Genomic DNA, 23049 nt, shown 5'->3' on the forward strand with positions numbered 1-23049 from the left:
CTATATTTGTCTATTTTTCTATAGTTACTTAGGTGACCGAACTTGCGGAGATGGGGCGGAAACGTGGTTTTTAAATTTTAGTCCTAGTAGTTTGCTGCTCCACAAAATAATTCTTTTATTTCTGCCGGTCCACGGGTGTAAAAAGGTTGAAAAACACTGATCTATTGTACAATGGTGTGCTCACAGGATGCTCTCATTCAAAAATCATTTGCAGGTGATGTGGGTTTCTGCCATTGGTTTAGTATCCTAGATTTCTTCTGGCAGTGTATTGGGCATGATTTGGGCTCCATATGAGAGGAGCTCAGGACTGCCAGTCAATATTTTGGAATATTTATAGTTTATTCTTACCAAGGGTAGTTTGATGAGTCCTAGACTGCAGTGGGTTGTCAGGAAAGCTTCATTGAACTGTAAGAAGGAAGGTCTGAATGATTTTTTTATTATTTCATTTACAACAATGCCAAACACATCAATAAAGGGGAAACAAATTGCAAAGAATTTTGTGCAGTGATAATCTGAAATGTTTGAGCTGGTGCCACTGAATGATATGAGCACAAGAAAATAATTTCTGCCAAAGCTTTCTTGAAGGTTTTGTATGCAACACTATATTGGAGGTTATTCATTTATAACAGGCCTGAACCAGTATGTGCTTCGTTATGTTATAAAGCTCCAGGGCAGTAGGCTTGGGAATGGCATTAGAAATATTTCTTCACCAAAAAGGATAGTGAAATGTACTCTTAGAGGCTACCGTAAGTTCTCGCGAGTCCCGCAAGAACCTACGGCAGCCATTCGGAAAACAGCGCGGGGCCGTGCAGTAGAGCGTAAAGCTTGCTCCTGACGTCCGCGCTGCTGATCTCTGTGCCACAGGCTGGGAAATAAGATGAAGGATACACGCTGGACTACCAGGTTAAAAAGGGGGAACAATGATGAGGGGGGACCACGACGGGTGGGCGGGTGTGTGTATATTTTTTTAAAAAGGTGGTGCAGTGGCAGCGGGCGGGTGGATTTAAAAAGCTGGTGCGGCGGGATAACAAAGGTACAAAATTTGTACTTTCACTTCATAAGACGCACCGAGATTTCCACCCACTTTTGGGTAGAAAAAAAGTGCGTCTTATGGAGCAAAAAATACAGTAAGTCATAATAAAAAAGACCAATGAAATAGGAAGGCATCATCACAACACTAAATTCCTCTACACGCTAATACAAGTCTTCAAAGCCTAGAATCTTAGAGGGGCATAATCGAAAGGGACGTCTAAGTCCGTTTACGTCCATCTCACAAGTCATCCAAAGTAAAAAAAAAAAACAGCTTAAGCCAAATTTTCGAAAGATGCGTCCAACTTTTTTATGTTTCAGAAATCGTCTAATTATACGTCCTGCCGATCTGATCGTCCATTTTAATCCCAGTGAACAGCATAACAAACGAAACCTCAGAATACATTTTTCATGTTATGACTGAAATAGAACATTAGACAATCAACTGAAAACTAAACACAGAAAAAACATAGTCTTCCTTGCAAGCCCAACGGACAAAATTACCAAAACAACATTACATATAAAAGATCACGATTACCCGATTACTAAAACAATAAAAATATTGGGAGTCACTTTAGACACACATTTGACAATGGTTGAACACATGAATTTAGTGGCAAAAAGTGTTTCCTGACATTAAGGAAATTAAAGACCATCAAAAAATACTTCAACCCATTATCATTTAGATTACTAGTGCTTTCTACACTGGACTATTGCAATATTGTTTATATGGGTATACCCAATAAAACAGTGAGGAAACTTAGAATTGTTCAGAACACAGCGGTCCGCTTGATATTTGGATTGAAAAAAATCAACCACATCAGCCCCTACTACAGACTGCTGCACTGGCTGCCAGTCGAGGCACGAATAATATTCAAGTTCTCCTGCATATGTTTCAAGCTAGTCTGGGGACTGGCTCCTACATGCTTGCTATCTCACTTCACATTATACAGACCCATAAGACAAACCAGAAACAGCAATCTATTTGCATATCCAAGCATTACTGGCTGTAAATACAAAACCTTTTTAGATAGAACATTTATGTACCAAGCAAACAAACAACAACACTGGCTAGACAACTACATTAATGGAGCTAGACTGACCTACGTCGCTTTTAGAAAAGTCATAAAAACTGCCTTATTCGACAGACATATCACCTAAACATTAACTACACCAAACACTAATTCTAATTCTATTTTTTCCTAATATGTTCCCTCTGAAATCCTAAACAAACTGTATATTGTAATTCGCTACTTTTTAAGATTCTGCATACTGTAATTCCACTGACTATCTGCATATTGTAACTCGCTGATTGTCCAGCTCTCTTCAATGTAAACCGCCTAGAAGTCGCACGATTATAGCGGTATAGAAGAATAAAGTTATTATTATTATTAAAGTTATTAAATCGTCCATCTTTATACCACATTTTCATCCAACTTTCTGTCCTAGTCCAAAACGCCTAGAACAAGCCCTGTTGGACATGGGAGGGGTCTGCAAAGTGATGGACTGCACACCCAGACATGCCACCTAAATAGTGGGGTACCTTACAGGGAACTTCACAAAAAGGGTGCCATGGCTTCTCCTCCCTACAGCTCCCTTATAGGTTATGGTGAGACCCCCAAACCATCTCCAGAATCCCCTAGACCCACTTATCTACCACCCCAATAGCCCTTATGGCTGCAGGAATCACTTATATGCCAGTACAAAAGGGTTTTGGGGGTGTATAGGGCAGTGCACATGTTTAAGTATCAATGCAGTGATTACAGGGGCTTATGGGCATGGGTCCTCCTCTCTATGGGTCCCTAACCCACCCCAAGACGACTTAAGCTGCCTCTGTGCTGGACGACTAGGCTTTCCTATGCCAGGCGGCCAGGTGATGATGGTCTGGAGGCTGAATTTTAAAGTTGTGATTAAAATTTTTATGGGGGTGGGGGGGTCGTTGATTAATGGGGTAGTGTATGGGGGTCTGTTTTATGCGTTTTCAGTGCTTATCTGGTGACTTTAGGTGGGTTTTTGTGACTTAGACCATGTTTTACATGGTCTAAGTCACAATGTCCAAGTTCCGTCTAGGCTTTGTTGTAAAACTTTCGGTTCTACATGCTGTACGACTAAGTCTAAGCCGGCCCAAGTCCCGCCCATGACCCGCCCTCGACACTCCTCCCGAAACGCCCCGTTTAGCTTTGGTCGTTCAGCAGCACTATGAAGGCCTAGGTCATTTAGAAATATGTCCAAAACCCAGTTTTATTATCGGCACTTGGACGTTTTTGAGAAATGTTTGTCCAATTGCTGACTTAGGCCAGTTTTTGCACGTTTTTCTCTTTCGATTATGAGCCCCTTAGTCTTTAATAAATTATATAAAAATATATAAAATATTTTACTTAATCTGAATATTCTCGTATTGAGGCATCAATCATCCAAAGGAACTATAGTAACAGTGTGAAATTTCCAAAATATGCTGGGTAATATATGCCTAATGCTTCCCTGACTTTAGATACCAGTGAAATAGCTTGTAATACTATTATAAGGACTTACTTAAAGAGGGAAAAGGCCTCAGATGCCATGGGGCAGACAACTGCAGCGGAGCTATGAGAGAGAGCAAAGCGTCTTCAACTGCTCTCCCCCATGCTTCTATCATTGGCCAAAAACCCACTTCTTTTGTAGCAGAAAATGTTAAATTTCAGGTACATGAGGGAGAGCAGTTGAAGACACTTTGCGCTCTCTCATAGCTCCGCTGCACTTGTCTGCCCCGTGGCTTATGAGGCCTTTTTCCTCTTTAAGTAAGTCCTTATAATGGTATTTTCCTTATTATCTTGGAAGACCCTTCTAATTGTCACTGATATTAGAATCTTTCAGTGATTATTGTGGAATACAGTAGACTCTGTTACCTGACAGCCATGGGGATTGTTAGATGCTTCATAAATGTAGTTTCTGGTTGCTTGAGAGATACTATTAACAGTAGGCCTAACTAACACTGTACCCCATACTGTACCATACCATAAATTGTTCCAGACAAACTACCAGGCATGTGGTAGGCAAAGCGTGGGCGTATTCAGGTGTGCCGTGCTAAGTTTTCACTTAAATTTCTGCTAGAAACTGATTTTATTTTCATATTTATTTAAGGTATTAAAGTATTTCTTTGATATATTTATTACTTTTTTTTGCTGGTTGCTTGAGAGTTTTGGTTAACAGAGTAATGCAGTAGAAGTGACACATTGGAATAACTGGAGAATTCAGAGTTGAAATCCTGCTGATGCTTTTGTGTGTCACTGATTTTATCTTTTGCCTCAGGTACAAACTTACCCCCCTTTTTGACAAAGCTGTTGCGTGGCAAATGTTATGACCCTGTTGAATCGCTGTGGGTGTCGGAGCCATAACTGCAACCAGCCATGATAATTGCCTTTGCAAAAGGGGGCCTTAGTCCCTGGAGTAGAAATGTAATTTTTACTAGTATGTCATGTTATTTGAACTACAATTGAAAAGGCATGAGCTAAATTAAAAAGAAATAAACAAAACAACAAAAAATCCCCCTCCTCCCCCTTTTACTAACCCATGGTAGAGGTTTCTACTGTGGTCCGGTGCACCAAATGCGCTGATGTTGCTCTGACACTCATAGGAATTCTGTGAGTGTCGGAGCAGCATCGGAGCATTTAATGCTCCGGGCCGAGGTAGAAACCTCTTCTGCGGCTTAGTAAAAAAGGGAGGGGGATAATATGCTTTTGATGGTTAAAACCCATATCCATCAATACTGATTTATCCAGATGTTCTGTATGCACGTCTTATATATTTTCAAGTTTATTAGGATTTTATATACCGCCTATCAAGGTTATCTAAGCGGTTTTTACAATCAGGTACTCAAGCATTTTCCCTCTCTGTCCCGGTGGGCTCACAATCTATCTAACGTACCTGGGGCTATGGAGGATTAAGTGACTTGCCCAGGGTCACAAGGAGCAGCACAGGGTTTGAATCCACAACCCCAGGGTGCTGAGGCTGTAGATCCAACCACTGCGCCACACACTCCTCCTGTGGATTTCCCAGGAGCTCTCAGACTAATATCTCTGCTTGTTTAAGTTTGGCATAAGGCCATGGTGGAGTGCTGCCAGTTCTGTCTAGCTTCTTTTTTTCTGTGTGGGAGTGATTTTGACACCCTTTCAAAATATTTTTATGCTTTGAGAGAAAGAGGAAATATTATGGTTCATTATTATATTTAACTTGTTCACTGAATTCCTTTGCACTTTTTATTCCTGTCTTCTGTTTTTAAAGATTCACTGGTTTCCATGAAGGATCCCTACAGAACTTTCAAGGTTTTTTTTCTTTTTCTTTTTTAGTGTACTTTTCAGTTGGTTGTTCTCCATGTTTCAGCTGCATCATTTTAAAGCTTATGTGGCATTCTGATAGGATCTGCACAGCAGTACTTCAATTATTGAGATTTATGAAGCTGAAACTTTCCAGAGCTTTTATAAAGTTAACATTCAGATTTCCTTGGAAAGCCAACAAAAATTGAAATAATAAAAACAGTTTAAAAACAATTACTGGTATTTAAAGAGTTTTTCCTGGTCAATTAATTTTATATGGTCCTGTTTTGCATAGTTATATACAAACAAATTTTTGTGCATCGTAGTTTATTCAAAGGAAGCTTTGACTACTAATTACTAATTTGGCACTTTTTTTTTTAGAAACGTTGGGTCTGTGTATCTAAAAAAAGGGCTGAAGTGTAATAGGGAGGATTTTTATATCAGCTCATTTGATGTATGGGTGTGTTGACTTCAAGAAAGAATGTTCTTTGTGTTTTAATCCGTAACCAGTGTTTTTAAATGGAGGTTTCCTGTCCTTCATTAATTAACAGTTTTCCTGTTTGAACCTGCTGTTTCCAGAACCAGACTGAATTCTTCAAAACAGTTCCTGTTCTAGGACTGATAACGTAGTTAATTTTAATAGAAGTTTAAAGTTTTCAGACAAAAAGTTCAAAGTATGGTTATGTTTATGGCATGGTGATATGTTAATACAGAAACTGCTGTGCATTCTCCTTCCTGGCTAAGAAAGAGCTAAAGCATTTCTTAAGTTTTTATAGACTAGGGGTGAAGAAGTGGACACAGACAAAACCCTCCAACGGTTCCTGAGCTTTCTTTACATCTCAGAACAGGGAGTAGTCGGAATAGAGAGAGAATTCATTGTGTGTTTAATTTTCTTTGTTATAAATTCTATTCTAGTGTAATAAGTGCATCATTCTAGACCAGTATTTCTCAACTCAGTCCTGGAATACCCCCTTGCCAGTCAGGTTTTCAGGATATTCACATTGAATTTGCATAAACTTGATTTGCATATACTGCCTCCATTATATGCAAATGTATTTCATGCATATTCATTGTGGATATCTTGAAAACCTGACTGGCAAGGGGTACTTCAGGACCGAGTTGAGAAACACTGTTCTAGACAGTAGGGTATTCTCTCCATGCTCGCAAGCTATGCAGAAAGAATCCATTTCAGGTTTTCAACTCCTCCTCCTCTTCCAGAGGGCTCTGCTATGCCCTTCAGTTTTTCCTTTGGCACACGAGCCGGAAAGTATCTTTCTGATCTGCTATTTCTTTATTATTTTAGGTATTTTTGTGGATTTTTGCAGCTATCGGTGCACCAGAGCTCCCTATTGAGGGGACAATTCTATTTGCATAGAGAAGAAACAGACTTCAATCTTCAGCCAGCAGGATAATCCCTTGGGAACTTGTTTGGCAAGCCTGTAGAAACTATTATGGAGCTTGGGGCTGTAGCCTAGTAGCTTAACTTGCCTACTGAATCACAGGGGCTTGAGCACAGGCAGTTAGACATCCTTAGGGGACTCAGCGAGGTTCTCCAGGGTGCCGACTGTGATTTTGTCTTCCTTCATTCATGTGCGTAGTTCCACAGGGGTTGAGGATCAGTCTGACTGGCAGCCCAAAGATCTCATTGCTTGGAGGACTGGCTGATTGAGGCAACAATTCTTCTCCTAGATCTACTTCTTAAAGCTGAGGCAGGCTGCAGCACCTTCAGAGCACATGTCACAGTGAATAAGGCTATTACAGCCTTTGAGCAAAATTGGGGGTGGGGGGAGCTCTGAAAACCCTGTTTTTAAAGATTTATTTATTCAATTTTTTAGCCCGTCCTCCCAAAAGAGCCCAGAATGGGTTACAATGAATATATTGGTGCATTAAAATTATAAGTAAGATAGGTACTTAGAAATTCCCTTATTGTCCCGAAAGCTCACAATCTAACTAAAGTACCAGGAAAAATGACAATTAGAAGAGTAATAAAGAAAGAAAATAGAGATAGAGGAGAAAAATAAGAAAATAAACATACTAATTAGATTACAGTGATCTAAAGGAATTTGAAAGGTTAAAAAGAGGGGAGATAAGAATAGATGCAGAGGGAGAACTGTTGAAGCAATAGAATTCTGGGGAAATTTAAATGAAATTTGAATGATAAAATAAAACAAAATAAGTGGTAAAACAATAAGTGAGATTAAAAAATATATCATAAACTAAAAAGAAGTGAAAATAAAATCAAAACAGTCAAAACTGAAGTCCAGCTTGAACGGACCCCCGAGCCAACCATTGGTCCGATGGCCGGACTGCAGCCCTCCTCCGTCGGCTCTCCCCTGCTGGAATGGGGGAGGAGTGAAGACAGTGTCAGGTGCCCCGCTGGAACGGGCCCCCGAGCCGACCGTTGGTCTGATGGCCGGACTGCAGCCCTCCTCCGTCGGCTCTCCTCTGCTGGAATGGGGGAGGAGCGAAGACAGTGTCAGGTGCCCCGCTGGAATGGGCCCCCGAGCCGACCGTTGGTCCGATGGCCGGACTGCAGCCCTCCTCCATCAGCTTTCCCCTGCTGGAATGGGGGAGGAGCGAAGACAGTGTCAGGTGCCCCGCTGGAACGGGCCCCAAAGCCGACCGTTGGTCCGATGGCCGGACTGCAGCCCTCCTCCGTCGGCTCTCCCCTGCTGGAATGTGGGAGGAGCGGACAGTGTCAGGTGCCCCGCTGGAACGGGCCCCCGAGCCCACCGTTGGTCCGATGGCCGGACTGCAGCCCTCCTCCGTCGGCTCTCCCCTGCTGGAATGGTGTTAGATGGTGTTACAGGGTTTGGTTTTGGTCTTTTACTTTTCCCATCTGTAGCAAATACAGTATCCAATGTAAGTTGTTTTCTTGAAGCCATCTGAAATCACTTTAGTTAAACTGAAGGGATTAAATAGTTATAAAATCTTTAGTGAGAATGTCCTGGGAGAGGAGCTCTGCACTCAAACTGCCATCCTCCTCGCCTCCAAGTTCCGGAATACCACATCCTATAGGGTCCCCCACCTCTAAAATCCTGTTTTCTGAGATTTTTTTTTTTTTACTTTTAGTTAAGTCATTTTAAAGCTGGGTTTGTTTTTTTTTTTTGCCAAGACACCGCCGTGGTGGCAATCTTTGGATTTCCCAAATTTTTTTAAAAAGTTCTCCAGACCCTTCAAACCACCGTGTTTGGCCTCAAAACTGGAAGAGTCTTCAGGCTCTTTTACCTCTAATTCATGCCAGTTTTCCACTGGATGGACGCCGGAAGAGGTGCCCTTGCACCATGTGCTGTGCTGCATGTGAAGGGGAGGCGGGAGCATCAGGCTTAGCCTATTTTCTGGTCTCTAAGATTGGGGAACTTCTGCGGGGCCTGTCTACCATGAGAAAATCCCCCTCCCAGAGCCCTGGAACAGTGGCTTACCTAAGTGTAAGAGCCGAGAGATGTAAGGGAATTCAGTGATACCTAGTAAGGCCTTTTCTCCTGAATTTGTTAATTTGATGTGGAGAGCTTATATGGATAGCCAGGATCCTCATATGAGGTCTAGAAGCAAGGGGACTTGGGCTCCCAGGGTGCATTAGAATCATTACCAGTGGCTGACCAGGATCCTGTGGACCTTTCTGAGAGGGACTCGGAGGGTAAAGGATCAGAGAATAGTTTAAGCTCTGAAATGTGTTGCCAGAGGATGTAGTAAGAGCGGTTAATGTAGTTTGTTTTAAAAAAATGTTTACACAAGTTCCTGGAGGAAAAGTCCATAAACTGCTGTTGAGACAGACATGGGAAAAGCCACTGCTTGCCCTGAATCGGTGGCATGAAATGCTGCTACTAGTTGTGTTTTTGCCAGTTGTGACTTATATTGGCCTCCATGAAGACGAGATACTGGGCTAGATAGACCATTGGTCTGATCTAGTAAGGCTAGGATATTCATATGTTCTTATCTTGAAATCCTGTGGCATCAGTATTTTTAGTAGGTTTTTAAATGGCCACCAGGTTTCAGATCTGCTGCTTTTTAGTTAAACGTTGAGTTACCAAAATTGTTTGAATTAGCCATACATAATAGAGCAGCAGGCAGAAAACCAGGATTCAAAATGAAAATGGAGGACTGATTGAGATATTCGGGGTTTCCTTCCATTGAAAGCCATGGAAGTAAAACCCAGATGTCTTAATCCGTCCTTCTATTTCTGGAATCATATGGTAACTCCAAGTCACTTAACCCTCTATGCATAGTACCGGACAGAGCTCTGGGTTTCTGGCCATTCATACGATCTTTGAAATACAGTACTTCCCCAATACTACATTGTATGCACACATACTCTTTACACCATCCACAGCCCTCCTCAACCCCAAAGCTGCCAACTCACCCTAGGTCAACCAGGCTGTTCCAGTTCTGGTTTTGCAACATTGAATTCTAGCTCTGATTAAAATAAATTAATGGGAGACTTAGAACTTCAACTCCATATATTCAGTAGGGCAGTACCTCACAAACTTTGCAAGCTGTAGCACATTAAATTGGGGGCTGCAACTTGAGGGCATCTGGAAGTGCATAGACGTCAGTGTGATGACGTCAATGTGCATGCATGACATCATGTAGCCACACGTGTGGAGGCCCTCCAGACGGGGCCCTGAGATGCCAGTGAGGGGGTGGTGCTGAAAAAGAAAAGACATGGGGAGGAGGAGAAGTGCCAGTGCCTGCCAGCTGCCTACAGGACTTGCCTCTCACCATGAGTCAGCCTCTCTTCCTCCCCAGCGTCTGGCAGCACACCTGGCTTCACACTAGTGTGTCTCAGCACACAGTTTGCGATACACTGCAGTAGGGCAAAACCACCTGTTTGGTTCAGTCTAATCAACTGGTAACTCTACCTTCCTGTTTAATACAGTCCCTCCGATGATCCTTCAGACCTCCATTCTATTGGCCTCAATTCAAAACTACTCCAGCAGAGAATTACACCCCAGCTTTTTCCAACAAAAATTCTAGAATTTTTTGGCCTGATTCCAGCCTCTTAGGGGAGGCAGTATATGAGGGAGCCAGTGTGTTCTGACTTTCCTCCTTCTGGCGCCTGTTGCAATCATCTTCTGCTGAATAAGTTTTGTGGATCTGATTAGATTGTCATACCCTGTGCTTTTCTCCTCCTCACACACAAAGGTGGTTCATGAAAGAAAAACCTGAAGAAGAACCGAGATTGTCTGGCAAAGATACACTAGAAAATGGAGTAGATTTTGCGCTGTTCAAGGAGGAAAGTGTTTATGAACAACTTGAAAAACTGAAGGTGGACAAAGCGATGGGACCGGACCAGTGCTCCCTCTAAGCGGGCGGGTGTTGTGGGCAAAATTTTTTTCGCTGTGCGCTACAAATATCGGGCGCCAGCGCCAACTCGCCCGATTCTCCTCTCGCCGCCCTGCCATCTCCGTACGCCGTGCGCTGTGACGTGAAACATGTGCGCTGCGATGCAATATTTTGTGCGCCAGCGCACGCCAGCGCAGCTTAGAGGGAACACTGGACCGGACGGGATCCATCCCAGGATACTGAAGGAGTTCAGAGAGGTTTTGGTGAGTCCTATTGAAGACTTGTTCAACAAATCTCTGGAGACGGGAGTGGTTCCTGAGGACTGGAGGAGAGTGAACGTGGTCCCTATTCACAAAAGTGGTCACAGGGATGAAGTGGGAAACTACAGGCTGGTAAGCCTCACTTCGGTTGTTGGGAAAATAATGGAAGTGTTGCTGAAAGAAAGAATAGTGAACTTCCTAGAATCTAATGGGTTACAGGATCCGAGGCAACATGGCTTTACTAAAGGTAAATCATGCAAACAAACCTGATTGAATTTTTTGATTGAGTTACCAGAGAACTGGATCGGGGACATATGCTAGATATAATTTACTTAGATTTCAGCAAAGCCTTTGACACGGTTCCTCATAGGAGGCTCTTGAACAAACTTGAAGGGCTGAAGTTAGGACCCAAAGTGGAGAACTGGATTAGAAACTGGTTGACAGACAGATGCCAGAGGGTGGTGGTTAATGGAAGTTGCTCGGAGGAAGGAAAGGTGGAGTCTCTCAGGGTTTGTTGCTGGGGCCGATCTTGTTCAATATGTTTGTGAGTGACATTGCTGAAGGGCTAGAAGGAAAAGTTTGCCTTTTTGTGGAGGATACCAAGATTTGTAACAGAGTAGACACCGAGGAGGGAGTGGAAAACATGAAAAAGGATCTACAAAAGTTAGAGGAATGGTCTAAAATCTGGCAATTAAAATTCAGTGCAAAGAAATGCAGAGTAATGCATTTGGGGATTAATAATCAGAAGGAGGCGTATATGCTGGGAGGGGAGAGGCTGATATGCACGGATGGGGAGCGGGACCTTGGGGTGATAGTGTCTGAAGATCTAAAAGCGAAAAAACAGTGCGACAAGGTGGCTGCTGCCAGAGAAGTATGCTTGGCTGTATAAAGAGAGACGTAACCAGTAGAAGAACAAAGGTATTGATGCCCCTGTACAAGTCGTTGGTGAGGCCCCACTTGGAGTATTGTGTTCGGTTTTGGAGACCGTATCTGGCGAAGGCTTGAAGCAGTCCAGAGGAGGGTGATGAAAATGATAGGAGGTTTGTGCCAAAAGACGTATGAGAGACTGGAAGCCCTAAATATATATACATTAGAGGAAAGGAGGGACAGGGGAGATGTGATTCAGACGTTCAAATACTTGAAAGATATTAATGTAGAACAAAATATTTTCCAGAGAAATGAAAATGGTAAAACCAGAGGACATAATTTGAGGTTGAGGGGTGGGAGACTCAAGAGCAAGGTAAGGAAATTCCTCTTTATGGAGAGGGTGGTGGATGCCTGGAAAGCACTCCCGAGAGAGGTGATGGAGAGGAAAACGGTGACGGAGTTCAAAAAAGCGTGGGATGAATACAGAAGATCTAGAATCAGAAAATAATAGTAAATATTGAAGAACTAAGGCCCATACTGGACAGATTTGCACTGTCTGTGTCTGTATTATGTTTAAATGTTTTTATTGAAAAGTTTTCATATAATCAATCACATCAAAAACAACCAAAGTTCACAGTACAAATAAAACAGCACCCCACCCTCCCATCCATTTCAAGGTCACCTGAGATGTGATGCCAGAAGTCGGTCCGTGTCTGTATAAGGCTGTTTGGGGGAGGATGGACTGGGGAGGGCTTCAATGGCTGGGAGGGTGTAGATGGTAGTGCTGCCCGATTCACAATTCGAATCGGTTCACCGATTCACTTCGGGTGAATCGATTCTAATCAATTTAAATTTTTAAAAAATCAGCTTCCTGATTCGGACCCTTTCCCCTCACCCCCTAAAGCAGGAGTGGCAGCGCTGCTCTTGCTGACTGGCCACTGCCGCACCTGTTTTAGAGGGCGAGGAGGGAGGGTCAGTCGGGAAGTGCTGCAGTCCGGCTTCCCTCCTGGCCTCCCCGAAAGACGGCCTCCCTGAAAGACTGCCCCCCCCCTGAAAGACTGCGCATCCCCTTCCCCCCCGGGAGGGCCTCATTGTTGCTCCTGGCCTCCCTGAACCGTTTACCTTATTGCTGGAGCCTGCAGCCGAAGATCGTGGTTACAGCATCTTTATGCTCTGAGCTGTTTCCTCCATTGCGATCCTGCCTCTAACGTCAGAGGAGGGCGGGACCGCAGCAGAGGAAACATCTCAGAGCACAAAGACGCTGTAACCACGATCTTCGGCTGCAGGCTCCAGCAATAAGGTAAATGGTTCGGGGAGGCCAGGAGCAACACAGAGGCCTTCCTGGGATGGGGGGTGCGCAGTCTTTCAGGGGCAGTCCTTCGGGGGGGGGCAGTCCTTCAGGGGGTGGGACAGGCCTTGGGGGAGTGCAGGCCTTCTAGGGGGGAACAGGCCTTTAAGGGGGGACAGGCCTTCAAAGGGGGGACAGGCCAGGGATGGTGGCATAGGCTTTCAGGGGGGACAGGCAGGCCTTTGTGGGGGGCAGTCCTTCAGGGTGTGGGACAGGCCTTGGAGGGGGTGCAGGCTTTTAAGGGGTGAACAGGCCTTTAATGGGGGGGGGGGTTCAGGCCTTCAAAGAGGGGGACAGGCCTTCAAAGAGGGGACAGGCCAGGGATGGTGGCATTGGCCTTCAGGGGGAACAGGCAGGCCTTCAAGGGGGGGGACAGGCCTTCAGGGATGGGGGTACAGGCCTTCAAGGGGGAGGTGCAGGCCTTCAGGGGGGACAGACCTTCAGGGGAGGGGGGCCCCGGTGTAGAAGTACACGGAGGGAGGGAAGGGGGGGTTCAAAGAGACATGCATATGCCAGACTTTGGGGGTAAGAAATAATGGGTCTAAAAATAGAGGAGAGGGAGAGAGATGATGGACAATGGGATTTAGGGAGGGAAGGAACAGAAAGGGAGAGAAGTTGGACACAAGGGATGGTGTGGAGAGGGATAGAGATACTGGATAGGAGGGTAGTTGGGAAAAGAAAGGGAGAGATGGTGGACCCTGGGGTGGTTGGGAAGGAGGGAGAGATGCTGGATGAAAGGGTAGTTAAGAAAAGGTGGATCTGTGGATGGAGACGAAAAAAAAAGAAAGATGCCAGACCTCCGGAGGAGGGAAGGTAACGGAAGGGGAGGACAGAGATGGAAGATGGATGGTTAGCAGGGAGAAAGAAAAAGAAGGAGACCCTGGCAAGCAAGTTATCAGAAGACAACCAGAGCCTGGGACCAACAAGATTTGAATAATGACCAGATAACAAAAGGTAGAAAAAATAATTTTATTTTCTGTTTTGTGATTTGAAACGTGTATCCTGCCAGAGCTGGTGTTAGACCGCAAACGTGGGCTAAGATTTAAGAGAGAGAGGAAAAGTGTTTTTTGTTTGTTTATTTTGTTTACACCACAACGCCAGTGTGGTTAGGAGAAGGCAAAGGGGGTGAAGAGGCTATAAAATAAACCCACCAGGATGTTTGAAAAAAATACCCAATTGGGCAGGAAAATCGAGTCAAATCAAAAAACCAATTCAGTAGGCTGAATCGAATTGAATCAAATTTTTTTTTCCTGAATCGGGCAGCACTAGTAGATGGACTGGAGTGAGCTTTGATGGAGACTTCAGTAGTTGGAATCTAAGAACAGTACCGGGCAGAGCTTTAAATTCTTGCCCAGAAATAGCTAAGGAAAAGAAGAAAAAAAAACCTTTTAGATTGAATCAGGTTGGGCAGTCTGCCTTCATCTACTATGTAAATAAATCTAAATTAAAATAAAGTGTTACTGCTTCTGTTGCTTGCTGGAGGAAATTGCTGGAGGAAAAGGCAGAACATGCAGGTGGTTGATTAAGATGGGAAAGAGGTATGCATCAAAACTTATTCTATTCAAAAGTAGAAAAGCATATCTAATGCTCTACTGCCAACTAGCTTACACATAAAAAGAAAGCAAAGAAGCATGTATAATGCTCTATTGCCACCTAGTGTCTGAAAACAACATATACAATAACAATTTATGTATAAAAAAAACAAAAAAAATCACACTCAAACAGTTTCTCTATTAATACTGTGTATGGAAGGTTCCAAAAATTGTACCTTTCTAATGCTAATGCATTAGTGATACTTATGTGTTGTTCAGGTGTTAGCAGTGCTGTTCTCACTATACGTTCATTGAATAGCAACGCAACCCCAAGACAAGGATGGTTAGAAAGAAAATGTATTGGTGATCCTTATGGGAAAAGGAATCTCCTTCTAGGTTGTGGTGACATACAGTACATGTTACTTGCAGAACAATTTCTGGTAGATGCCAAACATTTATAAATATTGCAGGCAACGAAAACTGATTACAAATACCCTTGCCATTTGGTTATGTTGGGTTTTTTGTGTGCTACTCTAGAAGTACCCATAATGCTTTGCACCATCTAGCTATGAATATTTGCATATGATTCTACAAGTGCAGTTACTCAGTTTATAATCCTGAAGAGCCCTTCATTCATCTTCTAGAGGTAAATTATTTTGTTTTTAATTATCAACCAACCATACAAAAGTGATATTTATAACAATACATATATGTATCCCAGTTTGGGAGGGGGGAACATTGTCTGTAGATGGGTATGTCATTAGTTAAGTTAAAAAAAACAAAACTGGAATGATTAAAAAAAACCACAATTACATTCTTCAAATTGCATTCAAGACGAGTAACCATGATTATATTGAAATACAATTTCAATATAATTAAATAAAATGTTCATAGGCTAAGTTTCTGTTTTTCCATAAAATATTTCTCATATATGGCTAATCTGGTAGGCAGGGTCAGTGCTGTTACATACTTATCAGTTTTTGATTAAATTATTTTACTTTATAAAAATGATCATATCTTTTTTAATATTAAAATGAGCACTGGCCATATTGTGTTTGAGAAAGAGTAATGCCTTTGATGTGAAAGGTACGCGAAAGAGAATGCTATGAATCTGTTTTTATGCTTTGTCCATGATTTTTTTTAAGTAATGTAAGAAACTGTTTCCCCACTTGTGATGGGGGTTATGAAGCTGGGCTGAATAATTAGTCTGTTATTGAATAAGCTGATGTGTTTGGCAGTGCTAATTTGATGTCTGGCCCATATACCAGTTGAGCACAACTGTTTACAAATACAGTGGTACCTCGGTTTACGAGTGCACCGGTTTGCGAGTGTTTTGCAAGACGAGCAAAACATTCGCAAAATCGGCGCCTCGGAAACCGAGCGTGCCTCGATTTGCGAGCGGCGCCCCCCGCGATCTGGCACCCTCTCCCCGCGATCCAGTACACCTCCCACCGCGATTCGGCACCCCCCCACCACAATCTGAAGTCCCCCAGACCCACCCGAACCCGCTTCTTACTGCCATCTGGCCTTTGGCACCGGCATGTCCTGTGCATTGGTGCCGGTGCCCGAAGATCGGCCTCCTCTTCTTGCTGGGCCTTGAGCAATCTGTGCATTCTCAAGGCCTGCGAGTTCACGCTCTCTCCGAGATAGAGCAGCGCTGCTGGCCTCGGGGAGTGGGAACATATTAAAGCGAATTTCCATTATTTCCTATGGAGAAACGCGCTTTTATATACGAGTATTTTGGTTTACGAGCATGTTTCTGGAACAAATTATGCTCGTAAACCAAAGTACCACTGTAGCTGGGAAGCATGTAGAGTCTGCACATGGTTGTTTGCTGGAACTGGCTGAATGACAGCATAGATTTCCTTGTAAGGCTTTCCCACTGATTTACAGCCGGAATTCTTTTTTTATTTACAGGTGGCTTTGTTAGGAATGGATATACTGTCTGCCTTAGTATCACGTTTACAAGATCATTTTAAATCTCAGATTGGTACAGGTAAGTTACTGAAATTGTTCATCTTGATTGATTGATTTTTTTTTTTTTTAATAACTTGAGAGATTTATAGAGGTACTCCCTTTAGAGCAGTGGCTCTAAACCTGGTCCTTGGGAAACATCTAGCCAGTCAGGTTTTCAGGATATTCACAATGATTATGCATGAGACAAATTTGCATGCACCACTTCCATTGCATGTAAATCTATCTCATGCAAACCTGACTATAAATGTGCCTTTTGGAGGGGGGTAAAAGGGGTGGATAGTGGGGAGGAAGAGGTGTATAGCCCTGTGATATTAACGAGATACTGCATCCTTGGGTTCTCTTGCTTGTTTTCTTGCTGTTAATAATTCTGTCTGTTATATTGTTTTGTTTTGCTCTTCTCACAGCAAGGCTCTGGCAAGAAGTGGCACTCATGTTCATTTCTGTGATATTCAGATGCCAGTTTCATTTCAATTGTTGAATGTTAGAGGGGATGGGAAGTGGGATGGGTAGAGAGCCATATATTACATACATGATGACATGTTTGCTGTGTTAATATCTTTATTGTTGGATTCTTGCATAGTCATCAATAAAATTGTTCAAACATAAATGTGTCTTTAGGAGTGGTTTGAGAACAACTGCTTTTGATTCTATTGTTTTCAGTCTGGTACTTCACAAATGCTAAATTCACTTGACACCCGCCTGATTCCTGGGACATTACCCACATTCTCTCTCATACCCAGTGGTCTTGTCAACTTTGAGAAGATTGTGCTTTCTTTGCTGCATTAGGGAGAAGGAAGGGATTTCAGACCTGCCAGGCACCCCCTTTATCTTTTGGTAGAAATTTAAATTAGAACAAAAAGGGAAAGTACATCTTAAAGAGTAACTATATAACTGGGCACATGCAGTTACGTCTTCCTTGCATGTGCACTCTATGCTGTTCTATAAAATAGCTATATCATTTACATATATGACGGTCTACTAGCCACCAGAGCAGCAAAAATAGACCACCACTTCTCAAATCTTCTGCCCATGACGCCCAACTACAAAACATTCAGGAAAGAACTGAAAACCATACTATTCAAGAAATTTGTCAAATGATCTAACCGAACCGTATCGACCATTCCTAGATCCCGACGCATACTATAGCTATCAACCTTATAATCTCCCTGGGAATGCCCAGGCTAATTTCTTGTTGTAAACCGCCTAGAACTGAAAGGTATTTGCGGGATAGAAAACACCAATGTAATGCAATATATTCCCCAAGTACATGAACTCTCCCACCAGCTACAGTTACTCTATATCAGGGGTATCCACACTTTTTTGGCTTGCAAGCTACTTTTAAAATGACCAAGTCAAAATGATCTACCAACAATAAAATTAAAAAAAAAACTCAAAGCACACTGTACACAGAGAAAATGTTAATTATCATTTATATTTTTTCAAAGAGGTCAAGGCAGATGACTTTAAAATATGCAATGTCACCTCAGTAACAACTATACAAAAACAGACAAATATACCCCCTCCCCTTTTACTAAACTGTGATAGCGGTTTTTAGCACAGGAAGCTGCGCTGAATGCCCCGCGCTGCTCCTGATGCTCATAGGCTCCCTGCACTAAAAAACGCTATCGCAGTTTAGTAAAAGGGGGCCATAGTTCAAAATATAGACAGCAGCTATAAATTCAGGCACATTTTGATCACTAAATTTAAATTAAAACAGACTCATTTTTCCTACCTTTGCTGTCTGGTGATTTCATGAGTCTTTGTTGCACTTCCTTCTTCTTCCTGTAAATCCAATATTTCTTTCTTTCTTTCTGCCTGCCTTTCTTTCTTTTTGCCGCCTGCATGCTTCCTCTCCTCCAGACCTCATTTCATTCCCCAACCAACATCTCTCTGTCCCTCCATGAGTCCAAATTTTTCTTTTCTCTCTGCCCCTCCCCTTTCTTTCTTTCTTTCTCTCTCTCTCTCCCTCTCTCCCTGCCCCCTCTCTCTCTTTCTCTCTCCGTGTCCCCCTTTCTTTCTCTCTCTTTCTCTCTCACTGCCCCCTCCCTTTCTTTCTGCTTGTCTCTCTACCCCCTTCCTTTTTTTCTGTTTGTCTTTCTTTCTCTCTCCCTGCCCCGCCCACCCACCCACCCACCCAAACAAAGCCACCACCCCCAATTTCTCTCCGATTCCCCGATGCCAGGCCAGGTGCATACAAGCACCGGACCCACAGCCTCCTCCCCCTCTCCCGATGTCAATTCTGACGTCAGAGATGAAGTTCCAGGCCAGCCAGGCAGCAATTGGCTGGCCCAGAACTTCCTCTCCAATGTCATTATTGATGGGGGGGAGGGGGAGAGAGGCTGTGTGCCCGACGCTTGTCCTGTTGTCGGAGAAGCAGTGAGAACATAACGCAAAGGCAATGCGAGTCTATCGCGGAGCCCAGGATTGGCTCCATGATCGACTCGTGTTGCCTTTGTGATCTACTAGTCGATTGTGATCGACCTTTTGGGCACTCCTGCTCTATATTCTCTTCCAGGCCTCCTCGACACCACTCTGCCGTTCAACAAATGCTCATAGCAGTAAGCTTTATGTGTTAGCTGTTAAGATTTTTCCCAGGTCGAACCAAATGAATGCTTAGAAGAATTATCTAAGATAAGAATGTTTATAGTATATGGTGAAATGAAAAATTTTTATAAAAGAGTCATATGAAAAGAGACTTACAAAATATATTTTTGAAAATATCTTAAGTAAAAACAAAAAGGTAAAACGTTAAAATGAAATACAGGTATATAAATTATGGGCCAGTGACAATCTGGCACATAAAGCTTACTGCTATGAGCATTTGTTGAGCGGCGGAGTGGTGTTGCTGAGGCCTGGAAGAAAATATAGAGTAACTGTAGCTGTAGCTGGTGGGAGAGTTCATGCACTTGGGGAATATATGTAAATTGGTATAGCTATATCAGTGGTCTCAAACCCTTTGCAGGGCCACATTTTGGATTTGTAGGTACTTGGAGGGCCTCAGAAAAATAGTTAATGTCTTATTAAAGAAATGACAAATTTGCATGAGGTAAAACTCTGTATAGTTTATAAATCTTTCCTTTTGGCTAAGTCTTAATAATAATATTGTCATTTATAGCTAAAGAGATATATGATCAAGAAATTGTTTTATTTTACTTTTGTGATTATGATAAACATACTGATGGCCTTAAAATAATACCTGGCGGGCCGCATGTGGCCCCCCAGGCTGCGAGTTTGAGACTACTGCGCTATATGGACAGTGTTTCCAAGTAAACACGATTTGTATAAAGAAGAGGACCCATCCAAGTTAGAACAGAGTTCTATAAAATGGTGCATTAATTCAAGGGAGCTTCGGTGTGTCTCCAACGTACTAGAGGTCTGCACGGGAACGGGTTCCCCCCCTGGCCCACGGGACTCCCACGGGGACGCCCCCTGGCCCACGGGACTCCCACGGGGATGCCCCCCTGACCCACGGGACTCCCACGGGGACGCCCCCTTGCCCACGGGACTCCCACGGGGATGAAAACAACCTACCTAAATTCTGGCGATGCAAGCATGCAGCTTACAAGTCTGGCGTCGCGTCGGGAAATAGCCATGTTGAGCAGTGAGCTCAGCACGTACACAGATGAAAGCCTTGCTTGCTGATTGGTCCGGCGGCCCCGCCCCACCGTGCCGCCGGACCAATCAGCAAGCAAGGCTTTCATCTGTGTACGTGCTGAGCTCACTGCTCAGCATGGCTATTTCCCGACGCGGGCATTAGGCTGTTTTTTGTCATTTCGGGTGGGGGATGGCAGCGGCAGCAGCAGCCTGAAAAAGAAATCATCCTGGCCGGGTTCGGTGTCATGCTCCGGAGCTTCTACAGCCTTCCTATCTCCCTCTCCCTTCTACCTGCGGCTCTCTTCGGCAACTCAGCAGCAACGATCGACACAAGCTTCTGGCGTCGGGGCCTACCCTCTGCGAGTCCCGCTTGTTTCAACTTCCTTTTTCCACAAAGGTGGGACTCGTAGAGGGAAGGCCTCGATGTCGGCAGCTTGTCTTGATCACCGCTGCTGACGAGTTGCTTAAGAGAGCCGCGGAGCAGGGGGGTGTTGCCAGGTGCAGGTAGAAGGGAGAGGGCCAGATGCAGGACTCGTGGGTGAGGGAGGAGAAGAGAGAGGGGAGAGAAACAAAAGGAAATATTTCATACTGGGCTGGGCCGGAGTGGAGAGAGGGTGGAAAGATTCTGGCTACAGGGTGCAGTAACAAAGGAAAAGGGGGGAAAGCTGAAAATGGAGATAGTGACACAAAGAAGAGAAAGGGTAAGCAGGACCTTCTGAATAAGGATAGAGATACAGAGGGGACATGAAGAGGAGGTGAAATAGAGACATAGAAGTAATGCTGAAAAAGTGTGTGTGGGGGGGGGGAGATAAAGACATTGAAAGGACAAATGGTGAATATGGGGTAAAGACAAGGACAGAGACAAATGAAGATTCTGAAAAAGTGGTGAGATAGGGATATAGGTGAGATGGACACAAAGAAGGGTGATGCTGGAAAATAGGTGGAATGGTAATTCTGACAGACACAGAAGGGAAATGCTGGATCAAGGAGAGATGGGGCTCAGGCTGGATGGAATGAGGAGAAATGCCTTGTTGGCCCGGAACTTCCTCTCCTACTTCAGAATTGACGTCAGGGAGCGGAATGCTGGTCAGCGCGACGCTTCTGCAGGGAAAGCTTGGGACAGCGGTGGCTTGGGGACTATTCCCCGATGGCGGTGGCAGCAAACCGAGTGGCTTGGGGGAGGGCACGGAGAAAGAAAGAAAGGGGGCAGACAGAGAGACAGAAAGAAGGGGGAACAGGGAGACAGAAAGAAAAAGTTGGGGGAGAGAATGAGGTCTGGAGGAGAGGAAACATACAGGAGGCTGAAAGAAAGGAAGAAAGATTGGATGCACAGTCAGAAGAAGAAAGTGCAACCAGAGACTCATGAAATCACCAAACAGCAAAGATAGGAAAAATGATTTTATTTTCAATTTAGTGATCAAAATGTGTCTGTTTTGAGAATTTATATCTGCTGTCTATATTTTGCACTATGGCTCCCTTTTACTAAACCGCAATATTGTTTTTTAGCGCAGGGAGCCTATGAGCATTGAGAGCAGCGCGAGGCATTCAGCGTAACTCCCTGTGCTAAAACCTACTATTGTGGTTTAGTAAAAAGGGAGGGGGTGTATTTGTCTATTTTTGTATTTTGTTACCGAGGTGACATTGCATAGAGTCATCTGCCTTGGGAAATGTATATGGCAGATATCTTTGTTTTGTGTTCAAAAGAAAAGGAAATGCATTTCTGGTTTTATTTCTACAGTGTTGAAGTACTTGTTGGCCCTTGCTGTGACTGGTGGGGATCCCCAAGCACCGCCAGCAGAGGACCTCCTCTAGAGATGGTCAGAACTCCCCTCCACCAAGCGCAGCAGTCGCTGGCAGCATCCATGAGCCACTGAGGTGCCAGCATCTGTGACTCAGGGACGCTACTGCTGCCTGCCAAGCTTGGCAAAAGGGACCCCAGGCCAACTGCAAAGGAAGTCCTCAGCTGACAGTTTGTGGGTTCTCATCAGCTGAGTATTTATATTTTATATTTACATTAGAGGTTCTGGTAGAAACCCATTTACAAAGTATGTATTCTTCCCAATTAATATTTCCAAATTAATAGTCTCTTTGCTTATTTGTAAATGGGTCTCTACCAGAGCCTTTAATTCAGTAGCATAATTAAATAAAATAACTATTTCTGAAGTTTATAGGGAAGGATGGTGACGGAGGGGATTCCTCGCGGGGACGGGTGGGGACGGAGGGGATTCCTCGCGGGGACGGGTGGGGACGGAGGGGATTCCTCGCGGGGACGGGTGGGGACGGAGGGATTCCTCACGGGGACGGGTGGGGACGGAGGGATTCCTCACGGGGACGGGTGGGGATGGGTGGGATTTTGGCGGGGACGGGTGGGGACGGGTGGGATTTCTGTCCCCGCGCAACTCTCTATAACGTACACATGCAACTTATAGTATTCTTTAAGTTATATTCTTTAAATGGCGCACTTAGGGGTCCTTTTACTAAGGCGCGCTAGCTGTTTTAGCGGGCGCTAAATGCTAACGCCTGCCAACGCGTCCATTATATCCTATGGATGCGTTTGCGTGCGTTAGTGTTTAGCGTGATCTAAAACGGCTACTGCTCCTTAGTTGTGCCCATTTATTCTTGATGTAAATGGTTGCACCTAATTTTAGGTGCACCAGTTTGGGTTTCTGCTGAGTAATCTGTAAAAGGCATCTTGGAGTACAGATGCTGTTATAGAATTGGTGCGCAGTGTATGGCATCAGCGTGCCTAACTGGAGATGCCAAGTTAACCCTTTTTATTTTCAATTCTGCTTAATAGAGAATGACAGGGGAAAGGGCCGCATGTACGCGCCTGTCCTCCCTTAAGTTTCTTTATGCCGCGAAGGTAA

At 44.0% G+C, this 23049-nt stretch overlaps 1 protein-coding gene and 1 non-coding gene across 12 annotated transcripts in view; one reads left to right on the forward strand and one right to left on the reverse strand.

Annotated features, from left to right (window-relative positions):
* Positions 1 to 23049, forward strand: part of CLASP1 (cytoplasmic linker associated protein 1) — a 506270-nt gene that overhangs the window by 74954 nt on the left and 408267 nt on the right. For all 11 annotated transcript variants that reach the window (XM_033944379.1, XM_033944384.1, XM_033944387.1 and 8 more), the window contains exon 3: positions 16529 to 16607. In XM_033944379.1, coding sequence (XP_033800270.1) covers positions 16529 to 16607 — 79 coding nt within the window. The remainder of the gene's footprint in view (positions 1 to 16528; positions 16608 to 23049) is intronic.
* LOC117361703 lies at positions 14831 to 14956 on the reverse strand. Its single transcript, XR_004539733.1, has one exon. It is a non-coding gene; the product is annotated as a U4atac minor spliceosomal RNA (small nuclear RNA).

The sequence above is a fragment of the Geotrypetes seraphini genome, chromosome 5, assembly GCF_902459505.1.
Source record: "Geotrypetes seraphini chromosome 5, aGeoSer1.1, whole genome shotgun sequence".
NCBI lineage: Eukaryota > Metazoa > Chordata > Amphibia > Gymnophiona > Dermophiidae > Geotrypetes > Geotrypetes seraphini.